Raw genomic sequence first — 22,224 nt, forward strand, 5'->3', positions numbered from 1 at the left:
CAGATGCATAATATCCCATTAAAATGACTCAACACTGCCCTTTATTGTTGACATTATGAGCGTGAAGCAATATCTGAATGGCTTGCATAAATATATGAAACAACAATTGAACTAACACTCTGGAGAAGCCCGAGCTACTTGCTTGAAAGCTCTCCAATTTATTTCCCCCTAACTCTGCAAATTCATCCTCTCTAAACCTCTCATCCTCTCTCATCCTCTACCAATTGTCTTTTGAAATTCCCAATCTAAAATCTGCTTCAACCACCTTATTATATAAAGTTATTCATATATTTCATTATTAAACTCTCACCAACTTTCTCTACCACGTACGTTTGTGACTATGCATTCCCAACTACATCTATTCTCTGCCTCAGAAACATAGCATTTGATTAAATGTCTTTCCAAGTTGTTGAGGCAACATTAAGATGCATATAATCTAAATGGTGTGATTGCATATAATCATAAGTAGAAACACTTGCATGGAAACAGAGCACAGAAGAATCATATTCATCCACCATGGATGGAACAAGAGCTTTTAACCGTATCTCGATTCATGTGAAAATAAATAAGCAATGCCATCTTTGAAAGAGTTATCACATGGATCAGCCACCAAGCACGACACCTGGAGGCTGCAGCGAATCGTCCGATCGGCAGAGAAGGTTATTGGCTGCAACCTTCCCTCCATTGATGAACTGTACACTGCAAGGGCCAGGAAGCGAGCGGGCAAGATCATCTCTGACCCCTCTCACCCTGGCCACAAACTCTTTGAATCACTTCCCTCTGGAAGGCGACTCCGGACTGTCAAAGCTGCCACAGCCAGACATAAAAACAGTTTTTATCCATGAGTAGTTGCTCTACTCAACAGCCAAAAATCTGTAGCTTCCCTTTGATCTGGTATTTTGTTGGTTCACATACTTGATCAATGGTGTTTTATCATTAATGTTTCATTATTATTAATGTTTAGTGTTTTCTGAGTCATTCGTAACTGTCACTGTATGTCGTGTTGTTACTTGTGGGCGGAGCACCAAGGCAAATTCCTTGTATGTGAATACTTGGCCAATAAACTTACTTACTTGCATTAGTCCCATGTTTTTGTGTAAGCTATCCATTCCCAAGCATTCATCCAACACTTCTCAAAACAAAAATTGAAACTAGTATCTGCAAATTATTATTACCGGTAGGTAAAGACAGATAATACAAGAGCACCTCCTTCACCTCCCCTCTGCAACTTCAGCCAATCATTCTAACTTTAGGATTCTTTGCTGTTGGCCTAAACCAGGGGAATTTTTACTGCACTGTCACCTTGAAGATCTCAATGCTTTGGTGTCAAAGTGAACAATCTAAGCACCCCACCACTTCTCAGCCCTGACAACAAACTGATAAATATCTATACCTCCTCCCTCAACTCAGACCAAAGACATAGAAACATAGAAAATAGGTGCAGGAGTAGGCCATTCGGCCCTTCGAGCCTGCACCGCCATCCAACTCAGTATCCTGTACCTGCCTTCTCTCCATACCCCCTGATCCCTTTAGCCACCAGGGCCACATCTAACTCCCTCTTAAATATAGTCAATGAACTGGCCTCAACTACCTTCTGTGGCAGAGAATTCCAGAGATTCACCACTCTCTGTGCGAAAAATGTTTTCCTCATCTCGGTCCTAAAAGATTTCCCCCTCATCCTTAAACTGTGACCCCTTGTTCTGGACTTCCCCAACATCGGGAACAATCTTCCTGCATCTAGCCTGTCCAACCCCTTAAGAATTTTATAAGTTTCTATAAGATCCCCCCTCAATCGTCTAAATTCTAGCGAGTACAAACCGAGTCTATCCAGTCTTTCTTCATATGAAAGTCCTGACATCCCAGGAATCAGTCTGGTGAACCTTCTCTGTACTCCCTCTATGGCAAGAATGTCTTTCCTCGGATTAGGAGACCAAAACTGTACGCAATACTCCAGGTGTGGTCTCACCAAGACCCTGTACAACTGCAGTAGAACCTCCCTGCTCCTATACTCAAATCCTTTTGCTATGAATGCTAACATACCATTCGCCTTCTTCACTGCCTGCTGCACCTGCATGCCTACTTTTAATGACTGGTGTACCATGACACCCAGGTCTCGTTGCATCTCCCCCTTTTCCTAATCGTCCACCATTCAGATAATAGTCTACTTTCCTGTTTTTGACCCCGATATTCTTTTCAGATGCCTATACCAGCTCCCTTGACTCCGTCCAAGGACCCCGACGGTCTTTTCAGGTGAGGCAGAGGTTCACTTGCACCTCCTCCAACATCATCTATTGTATCCGCAATTCCAGGTGTCGACTCCTACAAATCGGTGGGACCAAGCGTCGGCTCGGCAATTGTTTCGCTGAACATTTCCGCTCAGTCTGCCTAAACATAGAAACATAGAAAATAGGTGCAGGAGGATGCCATTCAGCCCTTCGAGCCAGCACCGCCATTCATTGTGATCATCGCTGATCGTCCCCAATCAATAACCCCTGCCTTCTCCCCATATCCCTCGATTCCACCAGCCCCTAGAGCTCTATCTAACTCTCTCTTAAATCCTTTTTTTTTTTTTTTTTTTTTTTTTTTTTATAATTATTTTTATTAGAAGTACGGTAAATTACAATAATACACAACACATATATCTTAATACATTTTTTGTACCGCTTCATTTTTTTGAGCTTTAAGAAAAAGATAGAAGTAAGGAAAGTAAAGAAAGTGCGCAAGAGTCGTGAAGTGCAAGAGAGTGTTGGGAAAAGAAAGCCCCTTAGAAAGTTAGAGAAGGAAGTAAAGTAAGAAAGTAGACCCTAGAAAAGAAAGAAAAAGAAAGTAGGAACAATCGCTCTATTATAACATTAAACTCCGCAGAAAGGGGACTCTCTCTTAAATCCATCCAGTGATTTGGCCTCCACTGCCCTCTGTGGCAGGGAATTCCACAAATTCACCTGCCTGATCTCCCAGTTGCTAAACATTTTAACTCCCCCTTCCCATTCTCACATTGATCTTTCTGTCCTTGACCTCCTCCATCATCAGAGTGAGGCCCAGAACAAACTTCATTTCACTGGGCAGCTTACATCCCAGCAGTATGAATATTGACTTCTCTAACTTCAAGTAACCCTTGCTTTCCCTCTCTTTCCATCCCTCCCCCTTCCCAGTGCTCCGTCCAGTCTGCCTGTCCCTGATTACATTTTATCTCTGTTTGCTTTGTTGTTACCTTCTCCTAGTTAACCATGATCTATTCTACATTTTCCTTGATCTCCATCCCCTTTGATGTCTTTCTCACACCTTACACTTCCTTATCTTTGTATCTCCCCCTCCCCTGACTCTCAGTCTGAAGAAGGGTCTCGGCACAAACCGTCACCCATTCCTTCTCTCCAGAGATACTGCCTGTCCTGCTGAGTTACTCCAGCATTTGGTGTCGAACTGATAAATATTTCCTGAATGTAGAAACAAAGAAATCCAAATGCTGGTTAATACAGAAAAGCACACAACTTGTTGGAGCAACCCAGCAAGTCAGGCAGCATTTCCGGGGAACAAGGATAACATAGAAAATAGGTGCAGGAGGAGGCCATTCAGCCCTTCGATCCAGCACCGCCATTCATTGTGATCATGGCTGATCGTCCCTGTCTTCTCCCCATATCTCTTGATTCCACCAGCCCCTAGAGCTCTATCTAAATCTCTCTTAAATCCATGCAGTGATTTGGCCTCCACTGCCCTCTGTGGCGGGGAAGTCCATAAATTCACAACTCTCTGGGTGAAAATGTTTTTTCTCACCTCAGTCTTAAATGGCCTCCCCTTTATTCTAAGACTGTGGCCCCTGGTTCTGGACTCGCCCAACATTGGGACCATTTTACCTGCATCTAACTTGTCCAGTCCTTTTATAATTTATATGTTTCAGGTCGAGACCCTTCTTCAGATCACTTGAACTTTTTCTAAAGTCACTGTGTTGCGATGTGTATCCCGTGCTTGTCCATTTCACCATGCAGAGCATCTTACTACATTGCCAGGTTTAGTAACATCTGCAAACCTTAAGACAGTACTTTTGAGCCAGCTTTGAGTCATTTCTACTAAACAAGCAGAACAATGTCTAAATACTGATGCCTGGAACAGCCCACTGCTCACTACTCTCCAATCAACTAAATCATTCAGGTTTAATCTCTGCCACCTATCCTTTAGCCGGATAATTCAAAACTTTTTGAATGTCTGCAAGTATCCAAGCGGCAGCACCACTTTCATTAATCCTCTCCGTTTCACCTTCAAAAGAATAGTCGGGTCTGTCAGACAATTCCATGCTGATTTAAACTTGTTAGTGCCCAACAATCCAAACCTTAATTAATGTTCTGCTGCGACAGATATCTGAATAGCTCCACATTATCTGCTTAAACATTCATAAAAAACTGGACACTTTTCTATAATTTAGTCCCATCACTCATCTTTGTCACTTCATGATTTTTCCCAATCTGTTCCAGACTCGCCAATCCTCCGGCTTCCTGTGACGTGCAATTTCTATTTATTTATAAGCACTAAACATAGTTAATAACTCTCTCAAGTCATAACATTTTTGTTCTTAAAAAACCACAATTGCACATATACAATAGCAGATTTGTATTCCAAGTAATATGATTAGGGTTTGTTATACTCAACACAGAAATTTATCTCAACAAATTAGCAAATGCTTGCCCATGTATCATTCTGACAACTTAATAATCCAGCAGCATCATAAATCCTCTTTGCTGTTTCAAAAGTGGAAAGAGCCAAATTTACTGGTTTAATTTGTGTAAGCTTGAAGGCGTTGAACTCTGCTTAATCCAAATCAAAAATGCAACAACAACAAAAAAATCAGTATGGATGAAACATAGGAAAGGCTTCAATAATGTCACAGAAAAGCTCTCAATTAGGGAACACAATCCTCTTAAAAGCCAACTAGAAATAAACAAATTGAATCCATATCTCCCAGTACAATATTGTGGTGAGCCTAGCTTTAAAATCCTGACTTTGCTAAGAATTAGTCCAAAGATTATGTCTCAAAATCATATCAAAAATATATTTTTTTCCTGATAGAAGGGAACAAAACATTATAAGATTTGGGCCAGAGCTTACCTATGTTATCTGCACAATATCATACAATCGCTTGCATATTTAGGCTGATAATGCTGTTAATAGATTTTGAGCAAAGATTCACCATAATAAAGGTACACAAAATTGCTGGGGAAACTCAGCGGGTGCAGCAGCATCTATGGAGCGAAGGAAATAGGCGACGTTTCGGGCCGAAACCCTTCTGCAGTTCCTTTTTGAACACTTCACCATAATAAACTAGCTTGCCCAGAAAGATGCCTGACTATTTCATAGATAACTGATATAATTTATAGAATCCTGATGTCTGTACCCCCAAGTAGACATATTAAGGAATGTTTGTGAGATATCATCAGTCATTCTGATAATGTAATTATACAACTTTTTTTTTTTCTTTTTTTATAAACACAAAAAACTGTACTACTAAAAATGAATGAAGGATGGGAAAGTTATGTTTAATGTGGACTTAGCTCACCACAGGCCAGTATAACACCTGTCAGTCATGCCAGTCACTGGTTGATGAAGTAAATCTAAGCTGAAACTCATGAATTGGCTGTCAAGTTGTTGTGTCCCGATGTTACCAATCTAATTTACAAGCTAAATTGAACGCAGACTGTCTGCACTCTTTGGACCAGTTTGAGCTGTCAGCTCAGTTCTGTAAAGCTGCCAGACTTGGACATCATTCTCGGCCAAAACATTAATAATCAAAGCAGTGTGTGCATCAAGAAACAAAGAGGAATTCCTCACTGACAAAACAAAGCTTTTAATATTCTGCGCAAAAATTCACCATTTCTACTGCTAACCACTCTCTGCCTCCCAAACCCAACCCAAACTGCATCCCATATCCCTTTATAGATTAAAAAGATCTAATACAGGGTGGCACGGTGGCAGATTTGCTGCCTTACAGCACCAGAGACCCGGGTTCAATCCTGAATACGGGCGCTGTCTATACAGAGTTTGTACTTTCTCCCCGTGACCTGCGTGGGTTTTCTCCGGGATCTCCAGTTTCCTCCCACATTCCAAAGGCATACAGGTTTGTAGGTTAATTGGCTTGGTATAATTGCAAATTGTCCCTAGTGTGTGTAGGACAGTGCGTGAGTGCAGGGATCGCAGGTCGGCGCAGACTCTGCGAGTCGAAGGGCCAGTATCTCTAAACCAAACTAAATACTCATCCCCAAAATAAATCCCATAATTTGAACTTGTTTCCATGAGACCTCAATCTGAACACAAGGTGCCAGCGAGTTTGTTGTGAAAGTCCAATCTTTACTTCCCAACTTTGCAAATTCCTCTTCCCAAGTTAATCCTCTCATTTCTTTTTTCTACCTTTTTTTGCACCAATTATGTATTTCAATTGGCTGAATAAGATGATAGTTATGCATCCACCACCGGCTCTCATCTCTTTCCCATTTTGTTTTTTGCACCAGCCTCTCCTGCTATCCTCCAGCTTTTGTGTTAACTTGCCCGTCACCCAGTTCTGATGATGATGGAGCATTGGCCTGAAAGATCTTTTTTTTTCTCCTGCCCGCAGGGTGTTTCCAGTATTTGGTTCCAAGTTTATATTTAAAACATCCACTGTATTTCGCTTTGGTCGAGAGCGATCAGTTATTTCCATCCATTTGCTTGTGTTTTATTCAATATTAAAAAGATGATTTGATTTCTTGCATCCTTTTTTGATGACAAGTTCAAACCCAAAACTAATAAGCTCCTTTACCACTCTTTTGGTCTACCTTCTATGTATTTCCAATATTTTGTTTATTTTAGCACTTGTATTTCTCAGCGATTTCCTTTTACTCAAATTTCCTTTTACTCAAATTACCTTTCGCAAAAAAAGTTTTAAATGCATTGTCAAAAACTTAATTGCCATCTCAAAAGGGCACCAAATATTTACTTTAGAAAATAATCAAATTACCGTCAACAGCTCATATGATAAGAAAAGGAAATGTATTTCGCAAACCAATTATTTCACACAAACCAACTAGTGTGCATTTCAAACTACTGCCAAGCTAGAACTGAACAATAAATATGGCCATCACAGCTTTTCATGATTCATAATGGCGAACTTAAATTCAAAGATTTGAAATTCTTTCCCACCCACTAGAAATAATAAAATATCTTACAGTACCATGGTGCTTTTTACACCCTCAGCACCTCACAAAGAGTTTCTCAGTCAAGGAATTTTGAATGTCTACGAAAGCAAAGGCAGTAACGATACGGAAGGAAGGTACTTTTTGGACAGAAAAGAACGTGGAGGAGAGATCTAGAACAGCCAAACCAAACAGATCAGCATCACGTTCATTCAAGAAATAAAACCAAATTAAATTTAGCCAAACCTGAAATTGCAGGGATTTTATTTTTATTTTTTTTTAAACAAAGAACAAAAGGCCTTTCTGGCAAAGTTAAGACTATAATAGTTTGAACAACTCTGGGGGTACAAGATGGCACCAGAAACACGGTGACCACTGTGTACGGCCACAGTGTAATCCACTATTCTTACACTTTTGCACTTGTATAATGTAGCCTCTTGTATAGTAAGATTTGTACTGAACTGTGCAAACACAGAATTTCACTGGGCCTAGGTACATAATATACCATTGAAAGAATCTGTGGGAAAGAAAGGTTGTATTGTTATCATGTAAAAATAAACACATTACGTGTAAGTTGATGGGCATCTGGTTTCACATCGATAAGCATAGCAGTAATATTGTGTTAATACCACAATAAAATCAGCAATGAGAAACGGACTTTACATCGCATGGCAATACTTTTTTGTTGTATTCATTTTTTCCAGAATCTGGGCCTCGGATACCTCCAGATTCACAGACAGTTTCTTCCCATCTGCTATCAAGGCACTGAACTGCCCTCTCACCAACTTGAAAGTGGTTCTGACCTCCCATCTACCTCATTGAAGACCTTCAACCTATCTTGAAATCAGCCTTTGCCTTGCGCTAAATGTTAAACCCTTTATCCTGTATCTGTACACTGTGGACAGCTGGAATTCATGTATATTCTTCTCTCTAGAGATGCTACCTAATACGTTCAAGTACCTATTTATCTTTAGTTAATCATCTCTGTTACAAGGGTAGGAAGGAACTGCAGGTGCTGGTTTAAACCAAAGATAGATACAAAATGCTGGAGTAACTCAGCGGGATAGGCAGCATCTCTGGAGAGAAGGAATGGCTGACGTTTCAGGTCGAGACCCTTCTTCAGACTAACACAAAACATCACCCATTGCTGATGTACAAGAGTCCACAACTTGAACAATGGATACAGCAGATGAAGTTGGAGGAGGTGCAAGTGACAGGTCTGCCTAACCTGAAAGGATTGTCGGGGTCCGTGGACAGATTAGAGGGAGGAGATATAGTGACAGGTGTTGCATCTCCTGCGTTTGCAGTGGAATGTACTCGGAGATACCAGCCGTAGGTACTCGGGGCTAGTTTTTTTACTCGTGGACATTTTTCAACATGCTGAAAAAACGTCCCGACTTACCTGATACCCCGAGTACCTACGGCTGGCATTACGAGCCGCTACTAAATATCTACGGACTCCTACGAACATTCTCCGAGTTTGAATCAAGGGGAAAACTCGGGAGAATTCGTGAGTAACTCTGGAAAGTGTGACAAGGCCTTAACTCGGTAGATGTGACAATAATAAACAAAACTAAACATCCTAAGAAGAGAGGAAACAACAAAAATCATAGAATGGGGAAATAGAAACAAAACACCATACTCCAGGAGCTAATATCTTCATTACTTCCAATAACCTGACTCAATACAATCCAAAGATGACCTGAAAATGAGATCCAACTACATTTCCTGCATCAGATGTTAAATACTGACAATTTAAGGTGTTTCATTTCCACTTAATAGTCTCCACTTTAATAATCTTCTCAGCACTGTAGCGATCAACAATATAAAATTAGATCTAAACAGACGATGGACTATGAACAAGCTCAGTTCATGCTCGGCATGGGAGAAAGAAAATGTAATCATCTCCAGCAAGAAGAGAAGAATGTTATTATGCTAGTGGAAATCCAACTGTGAGAAAACAAAACCAGTATCTTTATTAATCCACAGGTGCCGAAAATCAATTACTAAGGTAACTTGAAGATAAAACAAAACATAAAATAATATCACATGATCTTTGTACAAAAGGCAATGAAGGGAACACAGACTAGGCTTAGTTTCAAATTCTAGATAGACTTGTTATTATATCAGACCATTTCTGGGCAGACTACTTGGAACATGACATTAAACATTTAAAAAAACACTTGACTTTGTTTTTACAAAAGAAACTAAATTTTTGGGTGATGACTTTGATCAACTGAGTTTTAGTTTGCGATACTAGAAAGATTGCACATTAAGCTGAAATCATTTTTTTGTAATCTACGATGCAGAAATTTAAACCACTTGTGGATGTATTAGTGGGGCAGTAGAGATGTGCAGTGGGGCAGTTGGTAGACCTGCTGCCTAACAACGCCAGAGGCCCGGGTTCGATCCTGACCTCGGGGGCTGTCTGTGTGGAGTTTGCATGTTCTCTCTGTGACATGTTCCAGGTGCTCCAGTTTCCTCCCACATCACAGCAATGTGCAGATTTCTGGGCAGTAATGCCTTGTAGTAAATGCCTACTATGTTCTGTGTGCTGAAGCAAAGCAAGAATTTCATTGTCCTATACAGGGACACATGACAATAAACTCACTTGAACTTGAGATTTGTAGGTGAATTGACTCGCGTAAATTGCCTCTAGTGTGTTGGGTCCCTGGTGGGAGGCCGCTTTTCGGGGCTTCCGCAATGGCGACTTCTCCCGCCCGAGTTGCGGGGTTGAAGATTACCTGGAGCGGGGCCTACATCACCGCCCCGCGCGGCTTGCAATGGCCGCGGGACTTTGTGAGCGCCCGCCGGGGGCTCCAACACCAAGAGCCCGCCGGGGCTCCAACACCAAGACCCGGTGCGTGGCCTTGCATCACCCGGCGTGGCTTTAATGGCTGCGGGACATTTAACATCGCCCGCCGGGGGCTTTGACTCTGTCTTTGACTCTGACATGGGGGGGAGAGGGGAGTGCAGGGGAGAGATATGTTTTTTTTGCCTTCCTTCACAGCGAGGAGATGCTGTGAAGGATGTTTGTGTAAATTGTGTTGGGTCTTGGGTCTTTTTTGTTTTGTATGTATGGCTGCAGAAACGGCATTTCGTTTGGACCTCAACGGGGTCCAAATGACAAATAAATGTATTGTATTGTATTGTATTGTATTGTATTGTATTGTATTGGAGTGGATGTGAAAGTGGGATAACATAGAACTGGTGTGATCGATGATCGATGATCGACGTGGGCTCGGTAGGCTGAAGGGTCTGTTTCCACACTGCATGTTTTAATTATCTGCTGGTGACGGCTCAGACTCATTCTAGCAGGTAATGTTGTCACAGATTGCAGCATTTACATTACCAGCTCGTTAAAATTGGTTCTTCTAAAGAAACTTATGTCCTTCATTATCCAAACTGGGAGCGCATCATGCAGGCTTCAGGAATATGGCGGTAAAACTGAAGGATCAGCACTTCACACAGCTTCTCCCAAGGCCAGCACTTTGGAGAATCATTCCGTGATATTCCCTTCACCGATTGCAGCCTCTTCATCAGGAATTCACTTATGAGCTGCACACTGGGATTGCTGGCCCATTGATAGCCTCCATTCCACACTAGTTTGGAGAAGTTATGGCACAAGTAACGAACAAGCCAGTTTATTGTGTGGCAACAAAGAGCTGCAGTTGCTGGTTGATACACAAAAAGGTCACAAGGTGCAGGAGACGTAACTCATGTCAGGCAGCGTCTCTGTATAACATGGATGTTTCAGGTCGGGACCCTTCTCAGACCGATTGTGGGTGAATAATCAGTCTGAAGAAAGGTCCCGACCAAAAATGTCAGGGTAAAGTGGAGACTATTAAATACCATTTGACTTCTGATACAAGAAATGTGGCTGGATACTATTTTCAGGTCATCTTCAAGAAAACCTAAAGCTAAAAGGTTTCTGCGCGAGTGTATGCGGGACGATAGGAACTAGTGTAGCATAGAACTAGTGTAGGGGTGACCGTTGGACAGCACCGCCTCAGTGGGCTGAAGGGCCCGTTTCCATGCTTTATCTCTAAACTAAACAGTGCGGGACAACATGCACCATGTGACTCAAGACTGTATTAACTGCGGACTGACAACAGGAAAGCATCTGATGCCCAGCGATTAGTCTTGCATGGAAGTGATTAGGTCTATTTCCCAATGGGTGCTATGCAACCGTCGCAAGTTTTACATGCAATTTGGGCGAAAACAATGTGTGACAATGGTGCATGCATTTTACCAGTGAAATAACTCATTCTATCTGGACTAATTTCATGCAGTCAATGCCAACTATGTTCTGTTGTGCTGAAGCAAAGCAAGAGTTTCATTGTCCTATCAGGGACACATGACAATAAACTTACTTGAACTTGAAAGTTCAAAATCGATTACAATGTTTTAAACAAATTTCATTCGAATGTTTAAGTTAGGATAGAATAAGTGAAAAAGATAAAGACTGCTCAAAGCAAAAGTATTGTAGTTTAACAAAATACAGCATGGAAAGAGGCCCTTCGGCGCACTGGGCCCTCGCCAACCATCAATTACTTACAAGAGTTGCTTACGTAAGTGAGAGATCGTACAAGGCGCCTATTACACGATAGATACACAATGTTAGATTCACGGAGAGTCCGTATTATCTAAATACTCTCAAAACTGTCCAATACAAATATCTTACCCTCCTGCAGTCTTGACAGAAGACAGATGTCGATCCCATGAATCCCAGCAACTCCCCACATAGCAAGCACTGGGACTGGCCGTTTCCAATCACATTCTTCTTCATATTTTCTAAGCGTTCAACTAGACGACTGAATCAAGAAGAAAGTTATTTAATTATGAAGCATAATGACGGTTCATCAGTAAAAAAAACATTGATATTTAAGATTACAAATTAAATTTAGTTAGCTTTTTAGCTTTAAATTTTAGCTTTTACACGTAAAGTTGTGTACAATCAACTCTACCACAGTGGTAGAGTTGCTGCCTTACAGCGCCAGAGATCCGGGTACGATCCTGACTACGGGTGCTTGTCTGTATGGAGTTTATATGTTCTCTCCGTGACCTGCGTGGGTTTTCTCCGGGAGCTCTGGTTAGCTCCCACACTCCAAAGATGTAGAGGTTTGTGGGTAAATTGGCTTGGTTTCATTGTAAATTGCCCCTTGTGTGCATAGGATGGAGTTAGTGTGCGGGGATCGCTGGTCAGCCCGGACTCGGTGGGCCGAAGGGCCTGTTTCCACGCTGTATCTCTACACTAAACTAAATGAAGCTTTTCCAAGCACTCAAAATCTGGGCCATGCACATCCTTGTAGCCAACAAGATAGAGTGGATAGTTTACAGATATTATGGGCCACAAGTAAGTGAAAGAAAATGCACGCAGCATTGTCAACTTCCCCTCAGCCAACAATGATCCATTCTACATTTTCATGATCAACTTCCGCTTTGATCTGACATTTTTTACACCTTACACTTCCATATCTCTATGTCTCCATCTCCCCTGACTCTCAATCTGAAGAAGGGTCTCGATCCAAAACGTTACCCATTCCTTCTCTCCGGAGATGCTGGACCAAAGATAGACACCTAATTCTGGAGTAACTCAGCGGGACAAGCAGCATCTTCAGCATCTGCAGTTCCTTCCTACACAACCCAAAAATAACTTGTGAATGCTTGTTCACAGAAACAATCAAGACTAAGTGGAAATGCCACTGATTTGTGGAATGGAGGCTGGAAAGGTATCAGAACCTAGTTCCGCTGTGTTAACAATATTACTTTAAACTTCACCAGGCAGATAATTCTATCACTTCCTAGATGAAGTGGCTTATTAGTAAAAACTCATGGCTTTTCAGGGAATTATGGCTCCTGTGTGAATTTACTTGAAAGGCTCCAAAACGTACGCAGAGATTATTAAACTAAAAGTTAAGAGGGGTTTAGGACAGTTTAAAAATTTTTTTTTTAAATTAATTAAAAAAATATATATATATATATTTTATTTTTTTAATAAATCGCATTCAATCAAGCACATCCTGTAATTGGAACAGGGTTTATATGCATTAACATAAGATTCAGCCAGTCCATGTCGGCAGAATAGACAAATCAGAACTTCAGGGCTCTTAACCATTTGCCGGCAGGCATCAGAACAATATCCAAAGCACAATCAATTGCCATAAAGTAGTTCACAAGTTTGTTAAAACTGATTACCTAACAAGGATTCATCAGTATATGGACTCATGGAAATGCAGATGCTGGAATCTTGTGTAGTACTCCAAAGTCTGAAGAAGGTGCCTGACCCACTGAGTTTAATTTAGAGATACAATAGAACTTCATTTATCACAGGAGGGAAATGAATCTGCCAACAGTCATAAAACAAAATACATGAAGCATGAAATTAAAGTGACGAGTGGAAAGGTTGAGGATGTGCAAACATTGGGGTGGGGGGGGGGGGGGTCAGTCTACCCCATGAGAGAAGGCAGAGGAGTTGTACAGTTTGACAGCCACAGGCAAGGAGGATCTCCTGTGGTGTTCTGTGCTGCATCCTGGTGGAACCAGTCTGTTGCTGAAGGTACTCCTCAGGTAGACCAGTGTGTAATCGAGGGGGTGAGCTGTGTTGTCCAAGATGCTCCGCAGTTTGAGGAGCATCCTCCCCTCCAACTCCGCCCCAGGATGGAGCCAGCCTTCTTGATGAGCTTGTTAATACTATGGCGTCCGCTTCCTTCGCCCTGCTGCCTCATCACACGACAGCGAAGAAGGTGGCTGCACTGGCTACCACCGATAGGTAGAACATTTGCAGCATCTCACTGCAGACGTTGAAGGAGCGGAGCCTTCTCAAAACGACATTTTTCATACAGCGTGGAAACAGGTCCTTCAGCTCACGCTGACCAGTAATCACCTGTACACTAGTTCCATGTTGGCCCAGTTTCACATGCTGCACATTAGGAGCAATTTGCAGAAGCCAATAAAACCTTCTAGCCTGCATGTCTTTGGAATATGGGAGGAAACCGGAGAAAACCTACACGGTCACAGGGAGAACGTACAAACTCGGTACAGAGAGGACCATGAGACAGGATCGAACCTGGGTCTCTGGAGCTGTGAGGCAGTAACTCTACCGCTGCGCCTCCTTCTAACACAGTGCTCTACAAAGGATTCATCTCCAAATGTCAAGCAAATAAATGTACTGCTCCGATTACAAATCCCCTGATTATGGTAAATCTGTCATTCCAATCAGCAGAACGTATTAGCGGAAGATTATTCAGAATGCATTACATGAAAAGATGAATGGTAATTTGTCGACTGCAAATAGGTGGAAATGCGATATAATCCAATTTGACGTCGTATTTTAAAGCATTCTAGTAACAACACCTTATTAAAATACCCAGACAATCAACATTTGCAATGATAGGCTCAAGGATGGCAATCATAAAAACCTAATTTAAAAAAATCCTGCCTCATTTTCTACGTCATAACATGGCCAATGACAGTCAGAACTTACAACAAGCCTGCACAACCTGCTAATGTTCTACAAATGTTATTAGTGTACGATAAATATTGCTTCAACTTAAATTGAATTAATTTATGAAATCAATACTTTATGTTTGGAAGTTGGCCAGTTCATATCAAGGCTTCTAAACTTCATTAACACGAGGCCATAACTTTCCACAAAGCAACACGATAACTCAAATGCTACGAATCAAAAAAAATACAATCTTAATATCTGGAAGAGTTATTTTCACAGCCTCCAAGGAACCTGGGGGTGACACAGTGGCGCAGCGGTAGAGTTGCTGCCTTACAGCGCCAGAGACCCGGGTTCGATCCCGACTACAGGTGTTGTCCGAATGGAATCTGTATGTTATCCCAGTGACCTGTGTAGGTCGCCTCCCACACTCCAAAGACGTACAGGTTTGTAGGTTAATTGGCTTGGTATAATTGCAAATTGTCCCTAGTGTGTGTGTGTGTAGGATAGTGTTAGAGTGCGGGGATCGCTGGTCCGAGCAGACTCGGTGGGCCGAAGGGCCTGTCTCTGCATTGTATCTCCAAAACAAAATAATTAAAAGGACAGGCAGAGGAATTAACTTTTTGAACCTGGGAACTTTCATCATATTTTGCTGGCTAAGCTGGCCCTTCAGTGCAGGAGAAATGAAATAGTAACCAGATCTTTGAAAGAGACATTACTAAGAAGTTGGGCATGAGAACACTCGAAGGGCAGAGTAGATCACCTGGTGCCCTGTCTAACATTTCATTGTCAGCCACCAATGCTGTTCATCCCACTGCTTTATCAAGAGAGTCAGGATTGTTTTATTGTCCCAGATTGAACAATGGAAATTATTTTTTCGGACTTTACTACAGTGGGGATTTCAAGCCTCAAGTTGTCTTCAATTTGTTATTATGGATATATTTATTGACGATGCGCGGGAACTCTCAGTGAGCAAGATGCCTGAAGGCCTTGATAGAGTGGATTTGGAAAGAATGCTTCCACTAGTCACTGACCGTGCTGCAACGGCACCAGACCCCGACCCCCACACGAGGTGATTCACCAACCCCCCCCCCCACGACCCCCACACGGGGTGATTCACCAACCCCCCCCCCCCCCCCCGACCCCCACACGGGGTGATTCATCCCCGGACCCCAACATTATTTCACTGTGCCGAGGATTGGAGAGAAGAGAGGAGGGGGGCGTGGGGGAGAGGAGGGGAAAGAGGAGAGGGGTGGGAATGCATACATACATATATATACACACATACAACTACATATACACATACACATGTATATACATACACATATATATACACATATACATATACACATACATATATACACATACATATATGTGTGTATACGTATGTATATGTGTATGTATATATATGTATGTATATTGCTACAGTGGTACAGTGGCGGCGCCTAACGGCAGCGGCTCGACTACAGTCGTCTGTCTTTTTTTATTTTTGTCTTGTTAAATGTATGTCTTGAGTTAGTTTTTATTTTTATTTTTAGCTGTGTATATGTGGGGGGTGGTGGGGGGGCTGTGGGGGAAACCGTTTTAAATCTCTTCCCTGTGCGGGGACCCGACTATTCCTTGTCGGGTCTCGGATGTCGTTGGGCCTAACATCGTGGAGCCGGCGGCGACCTCCAGCCGGGACTAACCTGAGGGCTCCAGTTGCAGAGCCTGCGGAACTGACATCGCGGAGCTGGCCGACTTCGGAGCGGGAAAAGCTGTGGTGGCGCGCGGCTGCGACCCGACTTTTGGAGTTCGGAGGCACCGGCCGCAGACCCGGTGGACAGGAACATCGGGAGCTCGCAGGTCCCTGGTGGGTGACCGCTTTTCCGAGCTCCGCAACGGCGACTTCTCCCGCTGGAATCGCGGGTTTAAGGACATGGAGCCGGGGCCTAACATCGCCCGGCGTGGCTTAAACGGCCTCAGGACTTACCATCGCCCGCCGGGGGCTTTAACATCGGAGCCCCAGTTCGCCTCGACACTGCAGTTGTACTGCTGGACCACGGGAGAAGGAACAAAGGGAAGAGATAAAGACTTTGCCTTCCATCACAGTGAGGAGATGTTGGAGACTCACTGTGATGGATGTTTATGTAAACTGTGTTAAGTTTGGGTCTTGGATTGTTTTGTAATGTAAAAAAAAAAAAAACTGTAGAAATTATATTTCGTTCAAACCTAGGTTTGAATGACAATAAATTGCATTCTATTCTATGCATTCTATTCTATATACATGTGTATATACACATATATGTATATATGTATATATATACACACACATGTATATATATATACACACACACATACATATACACACACACACACACACACACACAAACAGCCTCATTCGGCCACTGTAAATTGACCATGGTGCGTTGGAAATGCAGGGAGGATAAAATAGAATTGTTATAAACAGTCTGATCACATGGACTCAGTGGGTTAAAGGACCTGCTTTTGTGCAGTTCGACGCCATTATTTTACTATTGTTTCTACATCACTTTTCCACCAGGTGGTGCCATGATTCCAGATTTGAGATGAATCCTGTCATTTGCTTCGATGCTGCAAAAGATTATTGTTGTGCTTTATCACTTTCATTCCCAGAGTTATCTTGATAAATCATTATGCTTTTTGCACCAGTATTTAGAAATATCAGTACCATGGTATGTTAGTACTCGCTAGAATTTAGAAGATTGAGGGGGGGTTCTCATAGAAACTTATAAAATTCTTAAGGGGGTTGGGCAGGCTAGATGCAGGAAGATTGTTCCCGATGTTGGGGAAGTCCAGAACAAGGGGTCACAGTTTAAGGATAAGGGGGAAATCTTTTAGGACCGAGATGAGGAAAACATTTTTCACACAGAGAGTGGTGAATCTCTGGAATTCTCTGCCACAGAAGGTAGTTGAGGCCAGTTCATTGGCTATATTTAAGAGGGAGTTAGATGTGGCCCTTGTGACTAAAGGGATCAGGGGTATGGAGAGAAGCCAGAGATGGGATACTGAGTTGGATGATCAGCCATGATCATATTGAATGGTGGTGCAGGCTCGAATGCCTACTCCTGCACCTATTTTCTGTGTTTCTATGTTAGTAGAAAAGGTCATCTGGATAAAATGTTGATTTTACAATTTCTCATAGTTTCAGGTAGCACATCAAATGATTGTTTAGATTAGTTTAGAGATACAGCATGGAACCAGGCCCTTCGGTACCAAGTCGAGGCCAACCACTGATCACACTAATTCTATAAGCCGGCACAGTTGCTGCCTCGCAGAGCCAGAAATCTGGTTTGGATCTTGACTCTGTACGGAGTTCGTGAGTTCTCCCTGTGACCTGCGTGGGTTTTCTCCGGATGCTCCAGTTTCCTCCCACACTGGCGCTGTAAAGCATTAGCTCTACCGCTACGCCACCGTGCTACCATTGATTAACGTTTTATATTTTGACCCAGTAATTCTTCCATTCGACCTACACCCACAATTGGCTTCAGCTATTCGTGTGCTGTCAAACACACTTATGCCCCTGTACCACTTAGGAAACCTGAACGGAAACCTCTGGAGACTTTGCGCCCCACCCAAGGTTTCCGTGCGGTTCCCGGAGGTTTTTGCCAGTCTCCCTACCTGCTTCCACTACCTGCAACCTCCGGCAACCACCTGCAACCTCCGGGAACCGCACAGAAACCTTGGGTGGGGCGCAAAGTCTCCAGAGGTTTCCGTTCAGGTTTCCTAAGTGGGACAGGGGCATTAGTGTTCAGAGTGCGCCTGGGAATGAAAGCAGCACAGAACTCTTCCACAAACAGTTTTCGAACCTGGAAATGAACCTCTTGCTGCTTCTACCAGAGTCAAAGACCCGTGTAAAGATTTACAAGACACATTGTGGATTTTGGCAAAACGGTTTGACGCACCCAATGCGGTTTTGTTCGATCAGCTCCAGCCTCTCGGCTCTCTGGATGACATCCAGGACAATTTCAATCTCAGGTTTAGAGAGCATCTGATTTTGTCGCTGTTTGATAGACTCATTTGTATGCACCGACCAGCCAGTTTTGAGCCTATTGTAAAAAGAACATACAGATTCAGTTCAGTTTAGTTTATTGTCACGTGTACCGAGATACTTAAAAAGCTTTTGTTGCGTGCTAACCAGTCAGCGGAAAGACAATACATGATTACAATCGAGCCATTTACAATGTATAGATACATGATAAGGGAATAACGTTTAGTGCAAGAGAAAAGTCAGGAAAGTCCAAAGAAGTGTGTAGGAAGGAACTGCAGATGCTGGTTTAACCCGAAGATAGACACAAAATGCTGGAATAACTCAGCGGGACAGGCAGCAACTCTGGAGAGTCTGAAGTAGGGTCTCGTCCCAAAACGTCACCCATTCCTTCTCTCCAGAGATGATGCCTGTCCGGCTGAGTTACTCCAGCATTTTGTGTCTATTCACAAGTATTCTTTGTATCTCTGTGGAATATAGACTAAAGTCCAAACAAGGATAATCTGAGGATCACCAATGAGGTAGATAGTAGTTCAGCACTGCTCTCCAGCTGTGGTACGATGATTTAGTTGCCTGATAACAGCTGGAAAGCAACTGGCCTACGTAAATACATACGTTTTTTTTATTTCCCCCACAGAGACACATGCGCACACGCACACACACACACACATCATCATCAATTTGAAGAATATGAAAATCTAAATCATTTACATACCAAGTCACAATAGCAACCAAATCACATATTGTAAATAAACAGTTAAGTACCTGGCCCTTGAACAGTACAGTACAGAGGCCATTCAGCCCTTTGTGCCAATGCTGCCTAATGCCATAATGGCATTATGGAACTAGTGCTAAGATCATGCTAGATGCTCAAGCCTGATTCACACTAGCATCTGAAGAAGGGTCTCCACCCGATACATCACCCATTCCTTCTCTCCAGAGATGCTGCCTGTCCCGCTGAGTTACTCCAGCATTGTGCATCTATCTTCGGTGTAAACCAGCATCTGCAGCCTTCCTTCACACTGGGAAGTACCTGGTCTAATCTCCTGATTGTAGCCAAACATCCTGCAAATCATCATTATTGTCGATTGTTCCGGGTTTAAAAAAAATCAATTCTCAATCACATAATGCCACAAAAGGTGTCAAATACTGGACTCCTTGGCCACAGTCCTTTCATCACACAAGCTGCAGTGACAAAGGGAATATGCTATCTTGGGAATTTGCATTGAAGAGGGATAAGGACCTTGGCGTTAAGGCGGTCAGCTGTGAAGTGTTTTGTCAGCTTCTATTATCAGTCTCAAAAGATGTTGTATCACCAGAACATTAATGGGTTAATTTATGCCCACAGAGCATTTGTGGGTTAATTGGCCTCAGTAAATTGCCCCCTGGTGCGTGGAGAGTGGGTGCAAAAGTAGGATCACGTAGAACTAGTTTGACCGGTGGGACCCGGAGACTCGATGGACTATGAAGAGTCTGAAGAGAGGGCTCTGAACCAAAACGTCACCTGTTTATATTCTCCAGAGATGCTGCCTGACCCGTTGTGTTGCCCCAGTACTTGGTGTCCACCTTGAGTTTAAACAGTGTGCGGAAACCAGAGCCGCGGTGAGTGGACATTTTGCATGGGTCATAAGGTCATGTCATAAGTGATAGGAGCAGAATTAGGCCATTTGGCCCATCAAGTCTACTCCGCCATTCAATCATGGCTGATCTATCTCTCCCTCCTAACCCCATTCTCCTGCCTTCTCCCCATCACCTCTGACACCTGCACTAATCAAGAATCTACCCATCTCTCTCTGCCTTAAATATATCCACTGACTTGGTCTCCACAGCCTTCTGTGGCAAAGAATTCCACAGATTAACCCCCCCTCTGACTAAAGAAGTTTCTCCTCATCTCCTTCCTAAAAGAACGTCCTTTAATTCTGAGGCTATGACCTCTAGTCCTAGACTCTCCCACTGGTGGGAGACTTCTTCAGACTTATTCCCGAGATCATTCTTGTGAACCTTTTCTGGACCTTCTCCAGAGCCAGCACATCCTTCCTCAGATATAGTGCCCAAAATTGTTCACAGTATTCCAAATGCGGCCTCACCAGCGCCTTATAGAGCCTCAGCATTACATCCCTGTTTTTGTATACAAGCCCTCTTGAATTAAATGCTAGCATTGAGTTTGCTTTCTTTACTAACGAGGTGATGCCCTGATGAGTGGACGGAAGCGTGGGAACCAGGCAAGCATCTCACACCGGGGGGCGGTGGTGGGACCATGGACCATTGAGTAGGAAGGCAGACTGGGAAGCGGGGACACGATGCGTGTCTGAGGACACTGGAACCAGGGCCGAGGCAGGTGGAGGAGAGTATGAGAGCTGTGGGGGTTAGATCAGAGATACAACATGGAAACAGGCCTTCAGCCCACCGAGTCCACGCTAACCATCGATCACCCGTTCACACTAGTTCTACGTTCTACGTTACATCCACCTACCTACACACTAAGGGCAATTTACAGAGGCCAATTAACTGACAAACTTGCTCATCTTTGGTATTTGGGTTTCCCGGGGGAAACTCACTCGGCCACTGGTAGAATGTGCAAATTCCACACAAACAGCACCCGAGGCCAGGATCAAACCCATGTCTCTGGTGTTGAGAGGCAGACATTACCTTGTGAGCTAAATGCCAAACCATCGCAATTTCCAAATGATTGCACAGCAGTTTAAAAGAAAATTACCATGCAATAATTTTTTGGACATGCTGGCGTCAGGAACATTTTCTTAAGTCTCCTTAGCAAAATAGTTTTACACAAACACAGAGAATATTGTGTTTAAGAAGGAACTGCAGATGCTGGAAAATCGAAAGTACACAAAAAAGCTGGAGAAACTCAGCGGGTGCAGCAGCATCTATGGAGCGAAGGAAATAGGCGACGTTTCGGACCGAAACCCTTCTTCAGAGAATATTGTGATTTTGTTTTTAATATTTAAAATGTCAAATGATCATTTTTGTAAATACTCACTTTGCTCGAAGTGCAAGTTGCCTGTCATTGGGACAAACCCACGGGTCTTCTGTACTTCCAAATATCGTGTCAGCCATAGCGTCTGCCTGCTACGGAACGTCAGGAAGGAAAAGAGAAAGGTCAAGGCTTTCTTTAGTTTGGAGATACAGAGTGGGAAACAGGCCCCTCAGCCCACCGGGTCCGCGCCGACCAGCGACCCCCCCCCGCATATTAACACGACCCGACACACGCTGCGGACAGTTTATATTTTCACCAAGCCTATAAACCTGTACATCTTTGGAGTGCGGGAGGAAACCGGAGCACCTGGAGAAAACCCACGTGGTCACGGGGAGAGCGTACAAACTCCATACAGACAGCACCCGTAGCCAGGATCGAACCCGAGTCTCTGGCGCTGTAAGGCAGCAACTCAACCGCTGCGCTACGGTGCCGTCCAAACTTGTGCCAAGTGTTGGACCACGCACTCGTTAGCTGAGGGAGGACAAGAAACAGCGTAACAAAGTCTTTACTCCTAGAATCATAACTTACAAAATGCCCAGTTCCTCCATCACAATCTATGGCTGGGTTCAGTCCAACCAGCAAGACAGACCACCAAAGATGATGGCAGAGGTGAGAGGGCATG

General features: G+C 43.2%; 1 protein-coding gene across 3 annotated transcripts in view; it reads right to left on the reverse strand.

The window, feature by feature from the left end:
• The window catches only part of rph3al (rabphilin 3A like (without C2 domains)), a 121,845-nt gene that overhangs the window by 69,496 nt on the left and 30,125 nt on the right, over positions 1-22,224 (reverse strand). For 2 of the 3 annotated variants that reach the window (XM_033046183.1, XM_033046185.1), the window contains exons 2-4: positions 21,606-21,694; positions 18,525-18,668; positions 11,839-11,968 (exon numbers count right to left, since the gene is read on the reverse strand). In XM_033046183.1, coding sequence (XP_032902074.1) covers positions 11,839-11,968; positions 18,525-18,668; positions 21,606-21,682 — 351 coding nt within the window. In that variant the 5' untranslated portion in view covers positions 21,683-21,694. The remainder of the gene's footprint in view (positions 1-11,838; positions 11,969-18,524; positions 18,669-21,605; positions 21,695-22,224) is intronic. The other variant, XM_033046184.1, reaches the window with a different exon arrangement.

Source organism: Amblyraja radiata, chromosome 28 (genome assembly GCF_010909765.2).
Source record: "Amblyraja radiata isolate CabotCenter1 chromosome 28, sAmbRad1.1.pri, whole genome shotgun sequence".
NCBI classification, from domain to species: Eukaryota; Metazoa; Chordata; class Chondrichthyes; order Rajiformes; family Rajidae; genus Amblyraja; species Amblyraja radiata.